General features: G+C 43.2%; 1 protein-coding gene across 3 annotated transcripts in view; it reads right to left on the reverse strand.

Annotated features, from left to right (window-relative positions):
* The window catches only part of SLC4A4 (solute carrier family 4 member 4), a 175,386-nt gene that overhangs the window by 101,406 nt on the left and 47,748 nt on the right, over positions 1-26,232 (reverse strand). For all 3 annotated transcript variants that reach the window (XM_032224275.1, XM_032224276.1, XM_032224274.1), the window contains exon 3: positions 18,483-18,641. In XM_032224275.1, the coding sequence (XP_032080166.1) occupies positions 18,483-18,641 (159 nt within the window). The remainder of the gene's footprint in view (positions 1-18,482; positions 18,642-26,232) is intronic.

Below are 26,232 nucleotides of genomic sequence, written 5' to 3' on the forward strand. Positions count from 1 at the left end.
TGTTCCTGTATTTGTGTATAGTCTGTTTGCAGGGATGTTTTTTGTTGTTGTTGTTCTCTCTCTGCCTCTCTAATATGGTGTTTATACCTTTTTTTCCCCCCATTCTCACCAAATCCTCCAGTGTCTACTCTGAACCTCGGCTTCTCTTCCCCTTTAGCTTGCCTTCCTTGAGTGTTAACATTTGACAGCATCACCTGCTGTTGGGAAACCCTGGTGTTTTACACCTCCCCTTTGTTTTGCAAAATCAACAGTTAATCCCCGGGGTTGCCTTCATGAACCCCAAGGCAGAAATGGCCTCTTTAAATCTCTCCTACTTAGGGGTCTGTTGTTGTTGTTTTTGGTGGCTCGGCATAGGATTTCTTGGCCTGTTTCATTCCATCTTTTATCTTTTATCTCAGTTGTTTTTTTTTTATTTCTTCTTCTCTCCACTGGCTGATTCTTCTTTTTGCTGTTGACATTTTGTTAAGGAGACCTGCAGTAGGTTCCATGTTTGTCTGTCTTTGTGATCCCTCTCTAATGAGCTCAGAAACACTTCTGTGACAGCTTCCCGTGTTCAAAGCAGGAAATCTACCATTGCCTCATCCTGGGGATTTCAGAAGGACGTTAATTACAGAATACAGGATAGCAGAGTTGGGATGGACCTTGGAGGTCTTCTAGTCCAACCCCCTGCTTAGGCAGGAGACCCTATACCATTTCAGACAACTCATTATCCAACATCTTCTTAAAAACTTCCAGTGTTGGAGCAACCACAACTTCTGGAGGCAACTTCTGTTCCACTGATTAATTGTCCTAACTGTCTGGAAATTTCTCCTTAGTTCTAAGTTGCTTCCCTCCTTGATTAGTTTCCACCCATTGTTTCCTGTCCTGCCTTCTGGTGCTTTGGAGAATAGCTTGACTCCCTCTTCTTTGTGGCAGCCCCTCAAATATTGAAACACAGCTATCATATCACCCCTTGTCCTTCTTTTCATTTGACTAGACATACCCAATTCCTGCAACTGTTTCAGATTACCATTTCAGACAAATGTCTGTCAAATCTCTTCTTAGAAGCCTCCAGGGTTGGAGTAGCCGCAATTTCTGGAGGTAAGTTTTCCCACTGATTAAATTGTTCTTACGATCAGGAAAGAAGCAATGGGTGGAAACTGATCAAGGAGAGAAGCAACTTAGAACTGAGGAGAAATTTCCTGACAGTGAGAACAATTAATCAGTGGAACAACTTGCCTCCAGAAGTTGTGAAGGCTCCAACACTGGAAGTTTTTAAGAAGAGATTGGACAACCATTTGTCTTAAATGGTGTAGAATTTCCTGCCTGAGCAGGGGGTTGGACTAGAAGACCTCCAAAGACCCTTCCATCTCTGCTGTTCTATTATTCTGTCATGCCAATCAACACGGTACAACTTTAAACAGTAACTTTAAAAGCCCCAAACTTACAGTGAACTTGACTTGGTCTTGACGGATTCAGACTTAATTCTACCTGGGAAGTTTTAATACTAGAAAAACAGTCATTTTCAGAAGCTGCTTAGCTAATTATAGCTCAACCTAAACAAGTTTCCCCCCCCCCTTTTCTTTAAATTTCTGGTTAATGAAACATTAGCAATTAAGGTGCTTAGTAATTGTATGGCATTTAACATTTAGAGTAGTATTTTACAACCCACTTACGTGCTAGTTTCCTTATGCTTTGGAGTTAATTGGGGGAGTTAAATACCTTGTTAGTTATTAGGCAACTAGGCAAAAAAAAAAAAAAAGAACAGCTGTGGGGTATTGGTTTTATGGCAATCTGGGCCCAATAAGCAACAAATTGGAATGAGTAGAGTGTAAGAGGGGATCATATGATTAGACAATTAAACGTAAAGGAGGGAGGTCATCAGAGGAAAGTTAACTTGATTACGTTCATGCATAAAGAACAGGGAGGGAATGCAGATAACCCACTAATGCTTTGAAGTTGGCTACTTGAAGCTTGCACAAGGAGTAAAATCAAGACTAAAAGAAAGGAAGGTTATGACAAACGAAACGGTAATGCAAGGAGGCTAAAAGAACAAAGCAAGAAAAGAGGAATATAAGCTATAAAGTAAATGTGAAGGTTCCCCTTGCACAGGAGTGCTAGTTGTTCCTGACTCTAGGGGGCGGTGCTCATCTCCCTTTCAAAGCCGAAGAGCTTTGTGTCCAGTTTTATAATCATTTGGGTCATGGCCATTAAGTGAATCATTGTGGCTGTTAAGTGAAACACATGGCTGTTAAGCAAATCTGGCTTTCCCATTGACTTTGCTTATCAGAAGCTGGCTGAGACAGTCCCAAATATCCATCGCATAATCATTGGATGCTGCAACTATCATATATAGATATAGATATGTATTTAGTGTCACAACCCCTGGTATGCCCAAATATGGGAGGAGGCCTACTGCTTCCTTTCTCTGTCTATCGGCTCGTCACAAGAGACCATCCAGACAGAAAGCCAATTTTTTTTTTACTGTTGCCTTTGTTACATTTGTGTTGTATTTGTGCTGATAAATAAATAAATGGAGACTAGTATAGATCTATTTCAAGCTATTTAGCTCTCATCAGCTAGCCATACCCTTACAGCACAGGTTCTAATCCCAGTAAGGGTATGGCTAGCTGATGAGAGCTAAATAGCTTGAAAAAGATTTATACTAGTCTCCCTTTATTTATTTATCAGCACAAATACAACACACACACACACACACACACACATATGTTGCTTGCATGACTGCAGAGACACTTCAATGGTCATAAAGATGAGGACTGGTACCTCACTTTTTTCAGTGCCATCGTAACTTGAAACAGTCATTAAATGAATGGTCAGAAATTGAAGACTACCTATAGCCTGTTCTAACAAGGGTCAACCACCTGCACAAGGAAACCCATAATTCTCCCAGTGGTTGGCCTTCAGAAGCATCAAAATGGATTACTTCTTGATATTCGGAACTCTTTATTTCCTGAAACACTATCTATTCCCAAGTGTTTTTTTTTTTTAACAGACCGTTTTCAACCGAAGGGAGAAGCGGAGAACTCCACTCTGCTCATTTCTAGAAACCCAGACAGAATGAGGAATCCATGTTATGATAAACATGGCTAGACTGTGTGGCAGCTGAAACATAACTCAGGCGGGGGGGGGGAAGCTATTGTAGGGAGTTAGCATTCACCCCTCTCCAAGAAAAATGAAATATTTTAGGAAATATTAAAAAGGCAGAATATGATATTTCCCTGGATGAGAAAAGGAGAAACATGTTTTAAAGCAGCTCCCTGCAGCTTCCTCCCCGCCCCCACCTTTGCCAATGCATCATTAAGACTTGAGCCAGTCTATTCTACATAACAAAGATCTACCTCGTTCAGGCAGAGCCATGATAGGAATCCCAAAGCCCTTTCATTACATCATCACCCAGCAAAGGCTCAACCAAGCTTGGGACTCAAAAGACAGACAGCCTACAAAGTTAGCTAAGACCCCCGCCGCCCCCTGGGAGTCTGACCACCAATCAGAGGGCATTTCTTGCACAGGGACGGGAAACTCTGGGGTAGGGCCCAGAGAGAGCATAAAACCAGGACACTCTCCGCATCTCTGCCCTTTTTTTCCCCAGCCTCTCAAACCCTGTGGTCCTGACCACCATTAAACCATCTTTCCCAGCAGTCTCCGTGTTTTTTTTTTCCTGTGTCTGTTCCCCCACTTGGAACTGAACCAGTGGTGGGCTTCAAATTTTTTTAGAAACTCCTCTGTAGGTGTGGCCTGCTTTGTGGGAGTGGCTTGCCGACCATGTGACTGGGTGGGAGTGGCTTGCTGGCCATGTGAGTTGGTGGGCGTGGCCAACTGCTGAAACTCACTTAACAACCCTTTTGCTTAGCAACCAAAATGCTGGCTCAGAAACTCTGGCATTTGAAGCAGGCAAGTCTTAAAGCTGTCAAGTTACAAGACCTTTGCACCCCTAACCCTTTAGAAAAAAAACCCCAGGGGTGTTCAAACTTGACAGCTTTAAGACTTGTGGACTTCAACTCCCAGAATTCCTCCTCCAGTCATGTTGGCTCAGGAACTCTGGCATTGAAGTGTGCAAGTCTTAAAGCTATCAAGTTACAAGACCCTTGCACCCCTAACCCTTTAGGGAAAAAAAAACCCAGGGGTGTTCAAACTTGACAGCTTTAAGACTTGTGGACTTCAACTCCCAGAATTCCTCCTCTCACTCTTCATCTTGATGATGGGTGGACAGGTGGGGGGAGGGAGCTGGAACCGGTTCTATAGAAGAGGTTAGAACTGGCAGGAAACCCACCCCTGAACTGAACCCAGATGGACATTTCTTCCAACACTACTTAAATATATAATGAAGCCGTAACTGAATCATGCCCAGATGTCTCTGGTGTGGCCGAGAAAACCAAAATAAAGCCCGAGTAGAAACAGGTCATTACAACGGCAATTAGAAAATTAAAAGGTTTGCTTGTTTCTACAAACACTCCAAATGCTGAGCTTACATTTTTCACTGTAGTAACCATTAGGGCTTGCCCAACATTACAGTCTCCTTCAAATGAGAATGCAGTTGATAACATCATAAGTAGTCAAAACAGTTACAGCAAAGCGAATTACTCATCGATTAAAGTTACCAAAACATTCTGGCTCCAAATATTTAGAATATCCTTTCCAGCACTTGCCACATCGATGGCTTTCAAGTAATCCCAGGTTCCTGCTGCTTAATGATCATCTAATAGATTTTTATGTGCTGCATACCTTCAGTGGGATTGTTCGCAGTTACAAATGGCCCTCGAAAGTGACTTGTGGCCATTTTTCACACTTACGACCGTTGCAGCATTCCCATGGTCACAAGAATCAAAATTCAGACCTTTGGCAAACTGACTCACATTTATGACGGTTGAAGCATCCCTGGGTCATGTGATTCCCTTTTGCGACTTCTGACAAGCGAAGTCAATGGAGAAACCAGATTCGCTTAACAACCGTGTTATTAAACTAAACAACTGCATTGATTCATTTAAAAACTACGGCAAGAAAAGTCGTAAAGGAGAGGGGGAAATTCACTTAAGAACTGTCTCGCAAGGATTGTATTCGCACAAGCCTGGAAAAATGAAGAAATACCACGAGATCAAAAAATGATTTTTTTAAAAAAATACTTGAGTGTGCAGAAATGGACAGGTTGACAATAAGAATTAAACAGAAAGAAGATACGGAATATCTGCAGGCACGCGAGCCGTTGCGCCAGCTCAGCTACGCCACGCATGCATGCACCACCACGCCACATTCCCCCTATCCATCGTGCATGTGTGTGCATGTCCCGCATGCACCCCACCAACTGTGCATGCGCAGCAGAGACCAGAAAACCAGCTGGCCGGTGGGAGGCGCACATGCATGCGCAGCGTAACTGAGCTGGTGCAACGGCTCGCATGCCTGAAGAGAGGGCTGTGCGTGCCACACATTCGCCAACACGGACAATACTAAATCGGTCTGAGGCAGGGGTGGGTTCCTGCCAGTTCTAACTTCTTCTATAGAAGAGGTTCCAGAAATCTACAGTGCTGTTGAGAACCGGTTCCAACTCCCTCCCCCACCCCCGCCCGTCCGCACATCATCAAGATGAAGAGCGAGAGGAGGAATTCTGGGAGTTGAAGTCCACAAGTCTTAAAGCTGTCAAGTTTGAACACCCCTGGGTTTTTTTTTTCTAAAGGGTTAGGGGTGCAAGGGTCTTGTAACTTGACAGCTTTAAGACTTGCACACTTCAATGCCAGAATTCCTGAGCCAACATGACTGGAGGAGGAATTCTGGGAGTTGAAGTCCACAAGTCTTAAAGCTGTCAAGTTTGAACACCCCTGGGTTTTTTTTTCTAAAGGGTTAGGAGTGCAAGGGTCTTGTAATTTGACAGCTTTAAGACTTGCACACTTCAATGCCAGAATTCCTGAGCCAACATGATTGGAGGAGGAATTCTGGGAGTTGAAGTCCACAAGTCTTAAAGCTGTCAAGTTTGAACACCCTAGGGTTTTTTTTTCTAAAGCATTAGGGGTGCAAGGGTCTTGTAACTTGACAGCTTTCAGACTTGAACACTTTAATGCCAGAGTTCCTGAGCCAACATTTTGGTTGCTAAGCAAGAGCGCTCTTAAGTGAGTTTCATCATATTTTACAAGTTGGCCACACCCACCCAGTCACATGGCTGGCAAGCCGCACCTACCTGGTCACATGGCCAGCAAGCCACTCCCACCCAGTCACATGGCCGGCAAGCCACTCCCACAAAGCAGGCCACACCTACAGAAGAGGTTCTAAAAAATATTTGAAACCCACCACTGGGGGTCTGAGGCCACCCAGATGAGAATTGTGTTTCAACCTGCCTCCAACTATCTATTACTTGATCCAGCGGCAATTAGCTTAAAAGTTACCTAATCCACGATTAGCAAAAACACGGGAGTATGTTCAATCAACATGCTGGGGAAATTATCACCATCCCTATCTGAAAACACAACAAAGCACCATAAAATTGCAGCGTGCTAATCATGTTTTCAGGTTGGCTGTGCTTACACGTAAGTTTTAATCCATAATTATTATTTTTAACTTTACTTGAGTGAACAAGCCACAAACGATTTTATTCACACATCATGGCAAGGCGGTAATAACCGTTGGGTTTGTATGTCACCCGAAGCCCCAAAAAACAAATAGATCGTTTCTTACAGTACAACATAATAATATAAGCTACGTAGTCTGCATCTCCATATTTGTTTTAGTGTCCCGCAAACAATAAGAGAGAGCCAGTTTGGCGTGGCAGCTAAGAATCCGACCTAGAAACTAGGAGACTGTAAGTTCTAGTCCCATCGTACGCATAAAAGCTGCCGGGTGACTTTGGGTCAATCACCAGGAGACTGTGAGTTCTAGCACAGGCCTGTCAAACTCTCAGCCCATGGGCTGGATGCATCAAATGTTGGCCACGCCCATGCCTGGTTTAACAAAGGGGGGGAGTCCCAATATGTCATGTGACACCACCGTGACGCCACGAGTTTGACACCCCTGTTCTAGTCCCACTCAGGCATGAAAACCGCCTGGGTGACTTTGGACCAATCACCAGGAGACTGTGAGTTCTAGTCCTGCTTTACACATGAAAGCTGGCTGGGTGACTAGGAGGAGGAGAGGAGGGGGGAAGGAGGAGTCCACCGAATCACTCTCTTTGTGAGTCTGTTTCTAATGATGACTGCTCGCTCTGAAAGTGCTAAATCCAGGATAGCATAAAATATTGAATTATCTGGCTGGTATTTCCACTGTGCACTCACCCCTCTCCTAGAAAAAAATGAGATATTTTAGGAAATATTAAAAGGGCAGAATATTTCCCCTAAAAGGGAGGCAGGAACAGCCCCCCCCCCCCACTTGTCGGTGGGCCATTAAGGCCTGGGCCAGTCTATTCTACATAACAAAGATCGACCTCCTTCAGGCAGAGCCATAATAGGAATCCCAAAGCCCTTTCATTACATCATCATCCAGCAAGAGTCAACCAAGCTTGGGATTCAAAACACAACCTACAGAATTGCCCCCTGCATTGCCCCATGGGAGTCTGACAGCCAATCAGAACACAAGCTCGAATTCAAAGCCCAACAGAGGGCATGAAACCCAGGCACTCTCCGGCATCTCTGCCCCCTTTTTTTGCCCAGCATCTCAAGCCCTGTGATCCTGTTCATCAATAAACCTTCTGTCAGGGTTCCAAATAGCATCCAAAAGTAAATCAGAAGTCCGTGGCAAAGGATTCCTCGATTCCAATTTATTAAAAGAGCCATGTTGGCACATTTGGGAAAACCCAAATCCGAAAGCTTCCTGGTTTCCCCCACCCAGTTGAAAGTTTAGGATCTTGCCCCCACACCCACAAGTCCATCATACGGTACAATCCTCCACTGCCAGGTTGGTAGCTTCCACCCATCCAGTTCCGGCCAGGTGCAGAGACAAAGGATGACCTTGAGTTTCGAAGAAGAATGTTGTTATGGCTACATATCACCCAACTCTGTATAATCCCCACCCCCCTCTGTGGCAGGCCAAAGATCCAAAAGAGGAGAGGGATGAAACCTTCTTTCCAAGCAACTTCCATGAATCCAGTGTCTTTCTCCCCACGTGGAACTGAACCCAGATGGACATCTCTTCCAACACCACGAAATAAGCAAGTTCAAACCACACACTCGGTCACAAAGCAGCTGATTATATTTTAGCCTAGTCCTGCAGCCTCAGCCAATCCGCATTTCTACTGGTACTTAGAAGGTACGCTTGGCATTCATTTGTTGGAACAATTAATTGCCCGGCAGAGTTTGCAAACTTTCTCACAGTCCCTGGGGGATTTCTGGAGAGAGGTTGTTTAATCCACTTTCCCCAAAGGTGGGGGGTCAGCTTGCTTAATCCCAGCATTCGTCTCTTATCAAAGTCTCTTTGGCTTACAAGATTTAGCCTGTAAGATCTGGGCCTTGCTTTTTAAAACTCCTGCCACACAATGCAGCAAATTCTTTCTGACTTTCCCTCAGCAGTTTCACGTGAGATGAATAGCGTAGGAATAGCATTCGATGACTCGGGCGGCTTAGATAATTACCGCCACACACATTAGTGGCCTGGGGTGGGATTAGAGAAAATGTTATTCTATTATTCCGTTAAAAGATCATAAAGAGGCTGTCTCAAGTGCCTCCCACCCATGAGGGAGCTTCTATTTTTATTCAACTTTAGATTTTTTTCCCCCCAGATGTACCATACAAGACTTCAGCATGTTCCTTTGCTATGGGTATATTTTTAATAGCACATTAAAGGTAAAGATTCTCCTCGCACATATGTGCTAGTCGTTCCCGGCTCTAGGGGGCGGTACTCATCTCCGTTTCAAAGCCAAAGAGCCAGCGCTGTCCGAAGACGTCTCGGTGGTCATGTAGGAGTGAGCTTGTCCCAGCTTCTGCCAACACAGCAGTTCGAAAGCACGTAAGAAATGCAAGTAGAAAAATAGGAACCACCTTTGGTGGGAAGGTAACGGCGTTCTATGCGCCTTCGGCGTTGAGTCATGCCACATGACCACGGAGACGTCTTCGGACAGCGCTGGCTCTTTTGCTTTGAAACGGAGATGAGCACCGTCCCTGAGAGTCGGGAACGGCTAGCACATATGTGCGAGGGGAACCTTTATTAATGCAATATCAGGGGTTTTCAATTCAATTGTATAGAATGTGAAAGATGTGCGTGTTTCATTTTTATAGTCCACTGGAGATGGCATTTAATTTCACTGTATGAGGTGCAATGACAATAAACTAAATGTAAACATGACAAAATAAATAAATAAATACAGAATTATGCACAGACCCACGTATATTATATGACCCGGAGAAACAACACAGTCTATTTCGGATGTACGTGACGAGAAAAACAAATCTTCCAAATTTACCAGGGAATGTCAGTATCTAAGCAGTTTTCATTTGGAATATTTTACAACCTCTAGAAAACGGTGCTTACCCCCCCCCCGCCCCCCAATTTGGCAGCTCTAAAAAGAACACAGAAGCCTGGAGAGGTTCTCACTTGAGCAAAACAAGGATTATTGGAAACCTATAAGTAGTAAATGTATATCCACACAGAGTTATCATTCACTTGGGACATTATTTCAGTGTACCTAAGAACAGACGTAGCTCAAAAGATCTGGGGATATTAAGATTATCCAGAGATGAGAGACGCAGAGGTGAGCAGAAGAATATAGATCAACATCTAGTAGTTGGTTCCAAGGTTTACACATAGACCACAAGGGTCTTTCTCTCCCCCTGCTGTTTTTCACAATAACATCAATGAAATTATCTACCTCCAGCTAAATTGGGCTGAAAGAAAACTCTCTACATCCCCCAGAAGTGTGTGAGAGTACAGAAAGCTCAGTTTAGATACAGTAGTCCTCAACTTACAACCATAATTGAGTGGGGAATTATGTGGTTGCAAGTCGTTGCAATTTAAGTCCAGGCATCAAGTAACTGGATTTGAAGTTACAATTATTTTTTACTCGTTCGGAGAATATGGCAGTCGTTAAGCGAATAGGTAAAGCGTGGGGTTATAAGTAGCTCTGGGCAGGTCCGTCATGACTTTGAACGTTCATTAAGCACCTGGTGGTAAGGTGAGGATTACCTATATTGAAAAGAGCTCCTAAACACGAAATAACCAAATCTCCATGCTATGCCAGCTGGGAATTCTAGGAGTTGAAGTCCACTTATCTTAAAGCTGTCAAGTTTGAGAAGCACTGATGTGTGTGTGTGTGTATGCGCGCACGGGCGCATCACTGCTTTCTTCACCTTATATGAATCTGGTAAATTCAGCCACACACATAGATGGCCCATATAATCAATAGAAAGATTGAGCATTCAGTCTGCCTCCTAAGATATATTTTCAAGCAAAGAGAGGAGGTATGAAGCATCTCTTTTCAAAACGCTAATCCCTTTTTTGCAGGCTCAAATAATTATTCCAGATGTTTATGCATCTGTGTGTCTGCATAAACACTTTGCTGGGGGGGATGAGGGGGGAAATCTATCCATATGTATTGTCTAGAACTCTGCAGGAGAATGGGGAGGAATTTGGTATTTTTAGTTATTTACTACATTGTTATTAAAGGTAAAGGTTCTCCTTGCACATGTGTGCTGGTCGTTCCTGACTCTAGGGGGCGGTGCTCATCTCCGTTTCAAAGCCGAAGAGCCAGCGCTGTCTGAAAACGTCTCCGTGGTCATGTGGCCGGCATGACTCAACACCAAAGGCGCACGGAACGCTGTTCCCTTCCCACCAAAGGTGTTCCCTATTTTTCTACTTGCATTTTTACATGCTTTCAAACTGCTAGGTTGGCAGAAGCTGGAACATGTAATGGGGGCTCGCTCCGTTACGCGGTGCTAGGGATTCGAACCGCCGAACTACCGACCTTTCTGATCGACAAGCTCAGCGTCTTAGCCACTGAGCCACCGCCTCCCCTTAATTGTTATTAGGTTAGCATAATTTCGTTCTAGTTAATACATTGGTATTAAATAGCCAGTCACGTTCTCCCATGGCATCTAGTGAACTATACTGCAAATAGTGTAAAATGTGACTTGTAATAGCCAGGTGGACGTTAATTTAATTAAAAGGCGTGCAGTGCATTATTTTAATGCAGTTGCCAAAGAAAAGCAGGAAATATAATGGGAGTAAGAAGAACGTATCAAAATACTCTCAGGGTTCCCAGTGGGGAAAAGGGAGATTAGCTATTTTAAAATTTTGAATAAATCAATATGGGTCTGTCCCAATTACTGGAATGTAAATAGATCCCCAATTAGCATTGTTTGTTAACAACACAAGATCAGCCTTCATTAACAAAGAGAACTCCCATGTCCACAGGTCATTCTAGGCAAAGTCCATTTTAATAAGCATTAGGAATTGAGCTAGCAAATCCAGTTGCCAGGTGTGACAAAAATAGCATGCTTCCTGACAAGGCCTGGGAGAAAGCGCGCGGGGGGGGTGGTTTGCTAGAATTCCCACGTCCCTGTTCAGAGCCAGTTTGCTCTGTTGGATAAAGCACCAGGCTAGAAAGCAAGAGACTGTGTGGTGTAGTTAACCATGAATGCCAGCTGGGTGACTTTGGGCCAATCACTAGGAGACTGTGAGTTCTAGTCCCACCTTAGCCATGAAAACCAATTAATCACTCTCTCCCAGCCCAATTCACCTCCGGGTTGGTTGCGGTGGGGAAAATGGGTGTTGTGGCCTGCCAGCAGAGCTGGCAGCAGATTCAGACAGTGAGGAGGTTGGGGAGGAAGATGGGCCAGTCCTGGAGTCTGGGGAAGGCTCTGACGAGGGCTCTGTGACGGTGGCAGAGAAGGGGCCAGGGCGGTCTAACAGTTATCAGCTGCCTTCAGAGTCAGACATCAGTGAGACAGACGAACAGCTGGAGCCTGTTCCCAGTGTGTGCATGCACAGAGTTGCCAGATGAAGGAAACAGCTAACGAACAGGGGTTGACTTGGGATTCAAGGCCACAGGTGGACGATGAATGGCCCCTCCCAGAGGAAATAAAAGAGGAGCGGAAGGGGAGTGGGGTTTGCAGGAGACAATTAGTTCACTTCATTGGTTCGTGACTCTCCGAGACTCCTTGCCAAGTTTTGCAGAGATCGGCCTGGCAGCTCTCCAAGCCAGATAAGGTCTGTGACTGTAAATCTTCCCTTGAAAGACTTTACAGGATGGGAATTAGAGGAATTCACGGGAAATTAATAAAAGGGGTTTTTGTCAGGACCAGAAGTTTGCTTCAGGCTCTTGGGAAGCCTCGGTCAGAACAATAAGAAAAGGAAAGTGTGTTGGATATGTTCACCACCTTGGGTTATTTGTAAAAAAAATAATAATAACAAAGATGGGATACATATAAATAAATCAATTCAAGTTTTAAAGAACTCAAAGCACCATCAAAAAATATTGAAAATAGGGAGAGAACAAAAATGGATGTACACGCAGAGGGTATGAAAATGGGCAAGATGGAATAGCAGTTAGCAATAGCAGTTAGACTTATATACCGCTTCATAGGGCTTTCTAAGCGGTTTACAGAGTCAGCATATCGCCCCCACAGTCTGGGTCCTCATTTCACCCACCTCGGAAGGATGGAAGGCTGAGTCAATCTTGAGCCGGTGAGATTTGAACAGCCGAACTGCAGATAACAGTCAGCTGAAGTGGCTGCAGTACTGCACTCTAACCACTGCGCCACCTCGGCTCTTTTATAGGAGGAAGAATTATTCAAGAGAGCATATTTGACTAAGCCAAGAGTGAAGAATGAAGAACAGACCAATTCTTGAAACCTCTCGGGAGAAAGAGAATAGGAGATCGCCCACAAGAGCTCTGGATACAGTTCAACTTACAACTATAATGGAAGTTCATGTGTTCATTGAAGCCTGGTACTCCACAAACTATTCCATCAACAGCCACATTGACCTACAACCCCTCTACGAGAATCAGAAGCCAACACAACTGCACAGCCAACCAGAGACAGAACTGACCCTCAACCAGCACTTCACCTCCCAATGACCCTCACCTTATCACGAGCCGAGGTGGTGCAGTACTGCAGGCCACTTCAGCTGACTGTTATCTGCAGTTCGGCGGTTCGGCGGTTCGGCGGTTCGGCAGTTCGGCAGTTCGGCGGTTCAAATCTCACCGGTTCAAGGTTGACTCAGCCTTCCATCCTTCCGAGGTGGGTGAAATGAGGACCCAAACTGTGGGGGCAATATGCTGACTCTGTAAACCGCTTAGAGAGGGCTGAAAGCCCTATGAAGCGGTATATAAGTCTAACTGCTATTGCTATCACAAGACCTGTCCCAAAACTCTGACTGATGACTCACGCCTGACCCATCCCCAGGCCCTCACTTGACACACCCACACCCAAAGTCCTTACACACAGAAGAACACAGACATCCCCTAAATTGACACTGACATCCCCTAAACTCCGCTGAAGATGTTACCTTGCCTGGTAACAAAATGTTTGGAAACTCACCCACAAGTTCGGAGAACGAACCTTACCTCCCCCACCTCTTTTCAGCCACAGTATTAGAAAACTTAGAACAAGTCTGAAAACAAGGCATTCAATCTTTAAAGGAAAAAAATGTTAACTACAAGCTTAAGAATTAAAAAAAAATGAAATAAACAGCAAAGAGCTAATTAAGACTTTGATTTCAGAAAGCGTTAAACGGATTAAGGGTCCAGATAAATCTGAAATAAGGCTTTGGAATTAACGAAAAGAAAAGCTTCCCATGGGAAAGTCGATTTGTTTTGAGCACAAAAATGATAAACAATTTCAAAATTGGATACTAAACTAAACTATCCACGAGTTTGACACCCGGGCTACAAGCAATGTTTAAGCAGGATTGTGGGACACGACACATCCTCTTCACAACGTGGTTTTCTTGGATAATATATACTTTCTCTTGAGAGCAGGCAACAGAATTTCATTTTTAACGTGAGCCAATGTGCTCACAGTAAAAAAAAATGACAATAAAAGTTAGCTTATCTACAAATTAATGGAAAGTGGAACATTAAAGAGAGTAAGAGATGAAATAAGAGAAAATGATTAGGCAAGGGAAAAGGGAAAGGGATAGATTAGTAGAATAAAATGAAATATGTTGATACTGCTAATGATATGTAGCTAATTAAGATGTGAGGGAATTATATTAACATTATTAATTGTGGAAACCAATTAAGCAAAATGTTTATTGTATCAAAACTGAATTTGAGGATATATGCTCCCTATAGAAAATAGATGGAAAATGAAACGATCAACTTGGTTTATTTCCGAAGGGACAAATAATGGTATTGTTTATGTGTTAAGAAAAATAATTAAATCTAAGATGGGAAATATGGGAAGAAAATAATACAGCTAAAATTGGAAATGGAAATATAATGTAAAATGAATTATGTGTATGAGCGATTGTTAAAGGGGGGAAACCGGGCAACACCTCCTTTACAAAAGAATTTTAAATTTGTAACAAAAAATAAAAAACTTCTAGCCGAGATGGCTAAAATATCAGCATATCTTAAAGACCACTCAAATGAGAGATATAAACGAGACTGGAAAAAATGGATTGACTATACACAAAACAAATATGGGACTAAGAAATTCCAGATAGCCTATGCTTAAGATTAGGAATAAGTTAAACTGTTTAAAGTTTGGGTAACAGCAAGAAGCTGAGTTCAACGTAGAGATCTTATTGACTTTCTTTCCTTTTTTTTTCTTTAATCTCCTTTGTTTTAATATATTTTAGACTGTGTTTGTTAAAAAGCTACACCGTGTACGGGCTCTGGGAAGTCGGGGGGGGGGAGGGAGGGGGGTCTTAGGGGGGAGGGGGAGGGGGAAATATAGTGTGTGCTAGATTTTAAAGTAACATGATTGCACTTGTATACTGTTGCTCTTTAATTCTAGTGTAAAAATAGGACAAGCTGAATATATTGATAGATAGTAGAAATACACCGAAGGGAGGAGTAGAGGGAAAGAAGAAAGAGGGGTAGAGAGGGTGAGAGAGAGGATTGGAGGGAGGGTGAGAAGGAAGGGAGGGAGTGTACTGGGAGAGAGGAGTGATAGAGGGGGAGGGGAAGTAGGGTAGAGGGGAATGTTGGAGGGAAGATGGAAAGTTGGAGGGGGGCGAAAGAAAGAGGTGTATGGAGGGTTGAAGTGGTATATTGGGTTTGTATTTGGGGGGGTATTGTTGACAAGAGGGATGGCTGTGTTTATTGTTCAATGTTATATGGCCCCGGTTATGCACAGTATATACGTGACTGTACGAAATGAAATGAAAATAAAACATATTTACATGAAAAAATAAAAAACTTTGTTTGGGAAAAAAAGTTAGCTTGTCTTAACTGATTTATTTATCTTATAGCTTAGTTTATGTGGAAGCTTTGCTCGTAATTGATATATGAACAGAAGCAACTGCCTCTCAATGGGATTTCTTTGGGAACTGAATCAAGAGCGGTTGTGTAATCACCAAAGGCCACGCGGAGTGAATCTAAGGCTAAATGGAACATTTTTCAACCAGATATTAGAACAGAAGATTCTAACCAACAGTAGGTTACTCAATCCTAAATTCATTTTGTTCCTCCTTCGATGTATTTCTTGGGCAACTTCCAATCCTAATATTTGCCACTTAAGCTTCCAGCATTTAGCTCCCTAAATATATCCAAGAGATTAATGGATCTATAGTTAGCGGAGTTGACGTAGTTATTGTTTTTTTAAAAAAAATAACTAACGGTGTCCTAATCCCGGGGAAATTTATCAATTAAAAAGGATAGCCTATTAATTAATCTACACAAAAAGCAAAATGTATGTAAGGGTTAACAATTTGTATCCACAGTTGGATGCAAACTTTCTCAGTCATTGCTGTTAGGAATATAATCTAACGGTTGGGTTGGCAATATATAAATCATGTAACAATGCTGTACCTGTTTCTTTAAATCATACTGTAAAATGTGATTGGTTGCTGTTTTTCCTCAATCGGCCATAAGAGGGAGCCAGAACGACTATTAGCTCTCTGTTTGTTAGATCCTGGACTGATCTGAGTGCCGTGAGCTATTGTAAGTTTTGCAACTGTTAGCAAACTTTGAGTACCGGACTGATTATATGATACTGGACTATGTTATTTGGATTATCCCTTAACTGAAAGACATTGATGACTGACTGTTTTATCCGTGTATGACTTGGACTGTTTGATGGACTCTGATACCTCTATTTCCACGAAGGTAGAAGACTATTTAAACTGCAGTGTCTCTGTATGCTGGTTTGTGTGTTCTCCAACACAACTCTCACAACGCTTCACTGAACGTACTCACTCCCCCAATGGGGAGCTTACCTAATAATTGCACTCCACAATAGTGGCTGGTTGAGGAATTCTGGGAACTCCACAAGTTATAAAAGGGCCATAGTTCTCCACCATTGGTTTAGAATAATAATAATACAACTGTGGGTATTACTTCCCTAAACTAGGTTTCCATCGGAAGAGGCTGTGTTGGATCATCAAAATAAATAATTGAAGTCACAGTTGCATTCCCAAAGGTGCTACAGGATACCAGGCATACTGGTATCATAAATATATGCCAAGAACTGAAATGTTGATCATATGACCATAGGGATTCTGCAACGGTCGTAAATGCAAGGACTGGTTGTAGGTCACTTTTTTCCAGTGGCGTTGCAACTATGAAACGTTGTTAAAGCGAATGGTTGTAAATCAAGGATTAGCTATGCCAACAGTGAAAGGGGTTCTTGGATTATTTTCAGTGGCTATGAAATTAATAAATGCTGGATGGAAAAGTGGGCATTTAATGCCCATTATTGGCTGGTCGGAGTCAAGATTTCAACACAAATTGCCACTTTCTCTTGGATGCTGATTTTCTCGCCAAATATTTTCCATCCATTAGCATGGATTTAATAACGTTACTTAGAAGCAGTGACAGAAGGGGAATCAGTACACAATAGAAAAACGCTCTTGGATAACACTGATTTCTGGTGCTATTTATAATCTCAACAGTACAAGAAATATGTACTTTTTGTTTCCTGGACATTTTTTAAACAGTTTTTTTTCCCCCCCTTTAATGATGCTTGTTTTATCCATTTAAAAAGTACACGAAGCCCCCAAATTGCTCTGGATATGTAGTGACAAAATATGTAATATGGTACACGGTAATAGAAAAGTTTCACGAAAATAGATTTGATGGGGTTTTTTTTGGTACGAATTGCTGTCTTCATTAGAAGAGTTGTAGAAAACCCTGTAAAAAATATTCCCCAAGTTTGAACTCGGAAGTGATTTTTTAGTATTTGAAAATCTGTATTTCCTGGCTGAATTTTTGCACAACTTTTATACAAAGCATCTGAAAATTTGAGATGTTAAAACCAAGTATTTCGGTCCATCCTGAACAGACAATGTAGTAAAATCTCCTTGCCTCCATTTATTTCCAGTTCAGGGGTGTACAACTTTAAGACTGGCAGGTTTCAACTCCAGGGGAATTCTGGGAGTTGAGGTCCACAGATCTTAAAGTTGACCAAGATGTATGCCTCTGTTTTAGGTAGAACACATTTGGGGTTTTTTTCTTTTATTGACCCTGTAATTCCTTGCATCGGGGTGGAGTCAGGGTGACGGAATGGAGCTGAGTATTTACTGGCCAGATGCCCTTCCTGACACCAATGCGGAATTCGCAGTAGATATTTTCTCTTTCTGCCCATAGAGAGAAATATCTGCCGCTACTTAGAACAGGTAGCACACTTTTCTCTTTCAGAGGTGGTATTCAGCCGGTTCAGACCGGTTCACCAGGCATGTTTTCAGGCCAAAGTGCATGCGTGGACAGCAGTGGTGGGATTCAGCCGGTTCGCACCTATTCGGGAGAACCGGTTGGTAACTTTCTAAGCAGTTCAGGGAACCGGTTGTTGGAAGAAATATTTTGTTTTTTCCCCACTTTACAGGGCTAATCCTGTAAGGAAGGCAGGAAGGAAACATTCTGGTGTTGTTTCTAGCCTAATCTTTATTGACCTGCTTACAGAAACTGCCTCTCCGGTTAACCCTTATCACCATTGTAACAACTAAGGCGAAGTGCCCATCAACCTGAGTGACATTGACTTGGCCACGCCCACATGATCACATGACCACCGAGCCTTGCTTACCCAGCTGGTCATTAGGGCAGAGAACTGGTTGGTAAATTATTGAATCTCACCACTGGTGGAAGGGGCACGTGTGAGCAAAGCGAGCGAGCACGGGCGCTCACATTTGCGAACCGGTAGGGAAAGAAAGTGTTCCACTGTTCTCTTTGCAAAAAAAAAATGTTAGTGGCCAGTGTCTAAACTTGGCAACTTTAAGACCTGTGGACTTCAACTCCCAGAATTTGCAACAGGTCTGGCTGGGGAATTCTGGGAGTTGAAGTCCACAGGTCTTAAAGCTGGACACCTTGCATTCTCTTTGCGAAGAATGTTAGTGTCACATAGTGCTGGAAATTATATTTCCTAACAGTTCCCCTTTCCTGAGGAAAAAAAATCCAACAATCCATTACTCACTCAATGGCTTGAGGATGTGCCCGCCGACTTCATCAATATTTTCCACATCTGATTCAGTGATTTTCTCTTTTTCTTTCCTTTCCTTCGGCTTCCTTCTGTGGTGTCTCCGCCTCCGATAGCTCTTGGGTACATGTACCCCGATATAGACTGTATGGTGACCTGTGAAAAAAATAAATGCGCTTTAGATTCTTCGACAATTTTCAGTTTGTATTAAATGACATTAATATAGCTTCACCGCATAAGTAAAGGGAGGGGAATCATTTTTCGGACAACATGCTGGAGTACTGCAATGTGCTCTACATGGGGCTGCCCTTGAGGAGTATTCGGCGACTTCAGCTAGTCCAGAATGCGGCCGCGCGAGCGATTGTGGGCGCACCTCGCTTCACCCATGTAACACCTATCCTCCGCGAGCTGCACTGGCTACCTGTCGATCTCCGGATATGCTTCAAGGTGCTACTTGCCACCTATAAAGCCCTCCATGGTAGTGGATCTGGGTACTTGAGAGACCGCCTACTGCCGATCACCTCCACACGACCCATTAGATCTCATCGTTTAGGCCTCCTCCGAGTTCCATCCGCTGGCCAATGCCGACTGGCCACCACGCAGAGGAGAGCCTTTTCGGTGGTAGCCCCGACCCAATGGAACGATCTCCCCGTGGGGATTCGTACCCTCACCACCCTCCAGACCTTCCGCACAGCCCTTAGAATCTGGCTATCCCGTCAGGCCTGGGGCTAAAGATTGTAACCCGCCCGAATGGTATGAATGTTGCGTTTTAATTATGTATTGTCTTATATGTAAAAGTTTGTTTCCCCCCCCCTTCCTTTGGATTGTGAGCCGCCCTGAGTCCCCCCAGGGAAAAGGGCGGCATACAAATAAACAATCTAATCTAATCTAATCTAATCTAACATGTAGGTGCCAAATGTAACCGATGAGCAGCAAAACCAGATCTGACATTCATTAACCACACAATAATCAGATTTTTTTCCAATAACCCAACAATGTTTAGGAAGATTTCTCTGCCTCCACAAAACAATGGTATACAGGTAGTCCTTGATTTACAACTATTCATTTAGTGACCGTTAGAAGTTGCAACAGTACTGGAAAAAAGTGACTTATGACCAGTTTTAACATCTGTTGCTGCATCGGCCACACGATCAAAATTCAGGCCCGTGGCAACTGGCATGTACTTATGCCAGTTGCACTGTCCTGGGGTCACGTGATCACTATTTGTAACTTTCCCAGCTGGCTTCTGACAAGCAAAGTTAATGGAGGAGGCCAGATTCATTTAACGACCACATGATTCACTTAACAACAGCAGAGGTTTGCTTAACAATGGTGGCAAAAAAAAGGTCATAAAACAGGACAAAACTTAACTGCCTTTCTTAGGAATGGATGTTTTTGGTTCAACTGGGGTCATAAATCAAGGACTACCTGTAGGTGCAGTTTGATGAAATTAATGGGCAATGAATGATATGCCTAAACCAGTGTTTCTCAACCTTGGCAACTTGAAGATGTCTGGACTTCAACTCCCAGAATTCCCCCAGCCAGCATTCGCTGGCTGGGGAATTCTGGGAGTTGAAGTCCGGACATCTTCAAGTTGCCAAGGTTGAGAAACACTGGCCTAAACGTTTAGAGAAAAGACGGGGAATTTGAGCCAACAGTTGTCACTGTTAGTTCCACCCACTGTCTTTCTAATTTCAAAACTCTTGGGAGAACATCTCAAGATGTTCTTCAAATGTCTAGAACGCAGTGCCCGAGTTGGTTTGGACAATCATGGAACGCATATTGTCATTGAGATAGAGGACTGGACGGGAGGGGGAAACCGCGCCATCACCTTTAAGGAGCTAGTCACCTTCACAAGATGGGGCTCACGAAAGAGGCTGTTTGTTGCCCCATAGACTTAAAAAAAAAAACCATTTTGTAGGTGGCTACAATGTCAAAGGTAGTGACCATGTGAATATATCATCAGCATTTCACATTTTGGGCTTTTCCCCCCCCCCTAGAACCATGATGGCGAATCTGTGGCACGCGTGCCACAGGTGGCACGCACAGCCCTCTCTGCGGGCACACCAGCCACTGCCTCAGCCCAGCTCCACTGAGTATACGGGCGTGCCTCCCACCATCCAGCTGGTCTTTGGGGCTCTGCGCACATGGGGGGGCTTCCCTGATCTCCGCATGTCCCCCCCCCAGTGCACCCTACCTTCCTACTCCATTTCGGCCACTTGTGCCTTCCCCAATCTCCACAGGTATCCCCCCCCCCACCAGTGCGCCCTAACTTTCTACTCTATTTCTGCCACCTGCACTTACCTGGAAGCCAAAATGGGGCACAGGGGCACCGCACGAGGGCGCCCCCCACACCTTGTTTCAGGCCTGGAAAGCCTCCTGCACCAGCTTGGAAGCCAAAACAGGGTGTGGGGAGGGGAGGAGCATGCGCGTGGATGCTCGCATTGCATTTTGGGGGGTTTGGGGGATGTGTGCGTGCCTTCTCATGCACATGTGCACTTTGGGTTAACCATCACTGCTCTAGAATGACCAGAACCGAGGTGGCGCAGTGGTTAGGGTGCAGTCCTGGAGGCCACTTCAGCTGACTGTTATCTGCAGTTCAGCGGTTCTAATCTCACCGGCTCAAGGTTGACTCAGCCTTCCATCCTTCCGAGGTGGGTGAAATGAGGACCCAGACTGTGGGGGGCGATATGCTGACTCTGTAAACCGCTTAGAGAGGGCTGAAAGCCCTATGAAGCGGTATATAAGTCTAACTGCTATTGCTAGCTGCTATTTTAGAATTTAGGACAACGGATTAATAACTCCACACACAACAATATGGCTATTGTGAACGCAGGGGTGAAGTTAAAACAATGCTACTTTTGAAGCAGCCGGAGATCCGTTCTGTGCCACAAAAGTTTTTAAAGCTGACAAAGTAAGGTGTGCGGTTTACGCCATCATGAGCAACACATCTTAAGAGGCTAATCAGATATTTACTTCATGATCTGATCTTCTATCTCCTTCACTTAAAAGTGAATCTAAGTCTCCTTAATTTCATGAGGTATGCAAACATGGAAATCCTTTTATGTGGTTAAATCATCCTGGTTGTAACCCACTCCTTTCTCAGAGGTTTAGGGGTGGAGAATTGCAGACTAGAAATATGTTGATCTGAATAAGCATTTCCCATAAACCTAAGAACAAGTTTGCCCTCTCTATGCTATCAAATGCTTTTTATCTTTGTGGGGCCATCAGAATGCTTTCACTCAAACTAATATTTTCAAAGGGATATACAGCTCAGCAAGTCATTAGGCTAAGAAACAAGATACATACAGTAGAAGAATATTTGTAGCTTAGGGTTGCAAGAAAGCAACGAAACTCAGAGCGCACCAAAGACCCCTCAAACAGGATATAGGTATATATGTGCTAGCCGTTCCCAACTCTAGGGGGCGGTGCTCATCTCAGTTTCAAAGCCAAAGAGCCAGCGCTGTCCGAAGATGTCGCCGTGTTCATGTGGCCAGCATGACTAAATGCCGAAGGCTCATGGAACGCTGTTACCTTCCCACCAAAGGTGGTCCCAATTTTTCTACTTGCATTTTTTAATATATATATACTTTTTTATTTTCCATTTTCGTAACATACAATCACATGTATACTATTACATAGCCAGTATCCTATTGTATTAAGTAGTAATTACATCAGTTCCTCTTGTCATCAACGCCCAGAAAGATAAAAACCCATTATTAGCTCTTCTGCTCTCCATACACATCTTTCTTCTACCTCTCTCCTACCTCCTTTCTTCCCTCCATCATCCTTTCCTACTCTACTTCCCCTTCCTTTCTCCTTCTCCTCTCTCTACATTCCACTCCTCCTTATCCTCCTCATCTTCCCCCCTTACCCTCTCTCCTGTCCCTCTCTTCCCATCTTTCTTCTCTCTTCTGTTTCCCACTCTTCCTCTCATTGGTGTATTTCCGCTTCTGAGCAAATTCCATTCTATGTTAATGGTATTTATGCTTCCATATCAATATACTTAACATATCCTAGTTTTAAAGAAAAAATAAGAGAAGACAGTATACATGTGTAATCATATTACATTAAAATCTAACACCCCTCGTCAAGCCTAATATACTTCCCACCCTCTCCCCCAAACTCCCCCCCCAACCTTCCCTCCCCTGACTTCCCAGAACCCATACACGGTAGAAATCTTTAACAGAAACAGTGTAAAATATATTGGAAAAAAGAGTAGAAGATTGATAACAAGTAACGGGAGCTCACTCCGTTATATGGATTTGAACCGCCAAACTGCCAACCTTTCTGACTGACAAGCTCAGAGTCTTAGCCACTGAGCCACCGCATCCCACAAACAGGATTTAAGTAGGGGTTATTATTAAATGTGGTGGGGTCCCCACCTCAAGGGACTATGCTGTATTTTGTGTACCAACCCACTACCATCAATTTTCAACATTTAACCGATGTTCAAACTTCTGCTGCTTTTATCCAGTTTTCCTTTTTTTTTTCCTAACATTGTACTTTATTTAAAAATATTTCATAAATATCTTTTAGGGAAGAATAGTTATAAAGATGTTTTTATAGCTTTTAAAAACAAATTTGCAACCTACGTTTTCCCCCGTAAATAATTCCCGTTGTTAATCTATGTCTGCCTATTAACATTTCTAAAAAATCTAAACTATTATGAAGCAGTTATAACCATAAAAGTAGGAGTGTTAATCAATACATCGTCTCACTTAAAACCAATTATAACTATAAAAATAGGAGTGTTAATCAATTCCTAGTCTCGTTTAAAACCAGATAAGCCACACTACTAATTAATTTACAATTTAAGTGCCAATAAAACAACTTAAGAGTCCAGTAGAATTAATAATCACGGAACTTATTTAAGGGGAAAAAAAGTTAAAACGAATTTTATCTTCACCATTTACCTCAAGGACTATAATGAAGGATCTGCAGATACCATACAAATGAATCAAATGTAAAGGCCTTTTGCAAAGTTAAAGTACATCAAAATAAAAGGGGATTTGTCCTTGCAGAAAAACTCAACTGCATTACAGGTAGTCCTCAGCTTAGAAATATTTTATACATTACTATTTATATATGTCAGTCCAATTAATGCATAAAGGCATTTCTCACAGCAGTTTTGCCACTGAGAAATAGAGGCCTTTGACCCACAGGTTTATCAATCTGAAGTTGCAAAAATGAGGAAAGTAACAAGGGGATTGGCTTAGGGGGGAAAAAAGAGCTTTTCATATGCTCTTTCCTTGTTGACATTTCATTACCCAACTAGGTAACATCATCAATGCTAGTAAGGAGTGGGATTTGCTTTCTTTTTCTATGCAGTGGCTTGCCCTGCATAGCATTGGTACCAACGGTGTTACCGACTTGTATACAAACCATCAGGAAGGAGACTTTCCCCTCCTTAACTTCTCTCCTGATATAACTTTCGGAAAACCAGAAAGAGTATAATTTAAAGGGGAACTGTTGCTTTAATGGACTGGCTGGAGATCTAACAAGCAGCAGGTTGCTTCCTCCTAGTTGGGATAGAGACAATGGCTGGCTGAAAAAACTTTGGGATTAAGTTGTTCCAGCTACAAACCACAGCCAAGAATGTTGCAATAGAAGAACCTCAAATTGCAAAAAGGTTCCAGGAAGGAGTTAGACAGCCCTCTAGCTAAAAAGAAGCAGAGAAAGAAAGAGAAAGAAGGAAGGGAGGGAGGGAGGGAGGGAAGGGAAGGAAAGGAAAGGGAAGGAAAGAAGGAAAGGAAAGGAAAGGAAAGGAAAGGAAAGAAGGAAAGGAAAGGAAAGGAAAGAAGGAAAGGAAAGGAAAGGAAAGAAGGAAAGGAAAGAAGGAAAGGAAAGGAAAGGAAAGAAGGAAAGGAAAGGAAAGAAGGAAAGGAAAGGAAAGGAAAGGAAAGGAAAGGAAGGAAAGAAGGAAAGGAAAGGAAAGAAGGAAAGGAAAGGAAAGGAAAGAAGGAAAGGAAAGGAAAGGAAAGAAGGAAAGGAAAGGGAAGGGAAGGAAAGGAAAGAAGGAAAGGAAAGGAAAGAAGGAAAGAAGGAAAGGAAAGAAGGAAAGGAAAGGAAAGGAAAGGAGAAAATGAAAGGAAAGGAAAGGAAAGGAGGAAAGGAAAGGAAAGGAAAATCAACAGCCTCTTAAACTGTTGCAGACAACCATCTATTGATCTAAGACAAAGGTTTCCAATCTTGGCCACTTTAAAACTTATTTTAACTTATTCTTATTTTTCTACTTTCGAACTGCTAGGTTGGCAGAAACTGGGATAGGTAACAGGAGCTCACTACATTACGCAGCACTAGAGATTCGAACCACAGAACTACCGACCTTTCGATAGACAAGCTCAGTGTCTTAGCCACTGAGCCATGGCGTCCCTATTATATGGGTAGTCGACCACAATTCAAAAGAATGACCTTTGTCTTTCAGAAGCAGATGGACTTTTGAATCTTGTCCTGAGGAGTTTGTTCTCCTACGTTGTGCCATACATTGATGAAGTGGTTGACATAGGAGAACAAACTTTCAAACTTTCAAACTTTAATGGTATTTGTATGCCGCCCACTCCCTAGGGACTCTGGGCGGCTCACAGCAAATAAAAACAGCAAATAAAACATTTAAAATTACAAAATTAAAATCAACATAGCCATCCATTTCATCAAATGGGGCTGGTATACTCAACAGCCCCAGGCCTGCCGGAACAGCCAGGTCTTAGTCACTTTACGGAAGGCCGGGAGGGTGGTGAGGGTCCGGATCTCAGCAGGACGCTCGTTCCACAAGGCCGGTGCAGCTATAGAGAAGGCCCTCCCTCGGGGAATCGCCAACCGACATTGTCCGGTCGACGGCACCCGAGGAGGCCCAACCTGTGTAATCCCATGAGGAATAGATTCAGCCGTCCATCTGCATTTACAAGACAACTCTTTTGAAGAAAGCAAAGTCCACATTTTGGACAGAGGAGATTGTTGGTTTGAAAGAAGGGTTCAAAGAGGTTATCTGTGTCAAATTTGAACAGTCCTCCTGCAACGGAGAGGGAGGGATACAACATCATCTATCTCCAGTCTACAACGCACTCCTTTTAACAGTTCCACACCCATTTGCACCACTCAGGTCACCCTGAGGACAGAGATAAACCTCCAAGTGGCCTCAACGACCCTCTAAAAGGATGCAAATGACCAGCGGTCTGCAAGGAGTATCAATCCTTCCATCTCCCCACCATCCAGTCAGAGCTGAAGAAGCTCCTTGGAGGAGAAACAAAACATCTTCAAAGAAAAACAAGAAAGTCCTGTTGCCTGTTGAAAAAAAGCACCTCTGGGACAGCCATGATTGGTTGACTGAGAATCTCCATCGGCAAATGCAGGAATAAGAAATTCAGAGAAGAAAAACAGCAGAGAGAGGGAGGGAGGGAGGGAGGGAGGGAGGGAGAAAGAGAGAGAGAGAGAGAGAGAGAGAGAGAGAGAGAGAGAGAGAGAGAGAGAAGGAAGGAAATAGAAAAGAGGACCACAATATTCTTAACATTGTGGTTCCGATGGTTGCGTAGGATTGAACTGGAAATGGTTTAAAGTGCAGGGCCCCAGGATGTTGGCAATATTTCTCTCTGCTTTGTATTTCCACAATGAAAAGAAATCGTGGTTATTATAGGTTTTCGTCTTAGCCACTGTTCAATTTTGATCTTTTAAACGTTTGTTAAACTGCTCTTGAAAAAGTATGTTTTGAAAGTCAGCAGATCAATTATTCTCTCTCTCCCTCCCTCCC

This window comes from Thamnophis elegans, chromosome 9, assembly GCF_009769535.1.
Source record: "Thamnophis elegans isolate rThaEle1 chromosome 9, rThaEle1.pri, whole genome shotgun sequence".
Classification (NCBI taxonomy): Eukaryota; Metazoa; Chordata; class Lepidosauria; order Squamata; family Colubridae; genus Thamnophis; species Thamnophis elegans.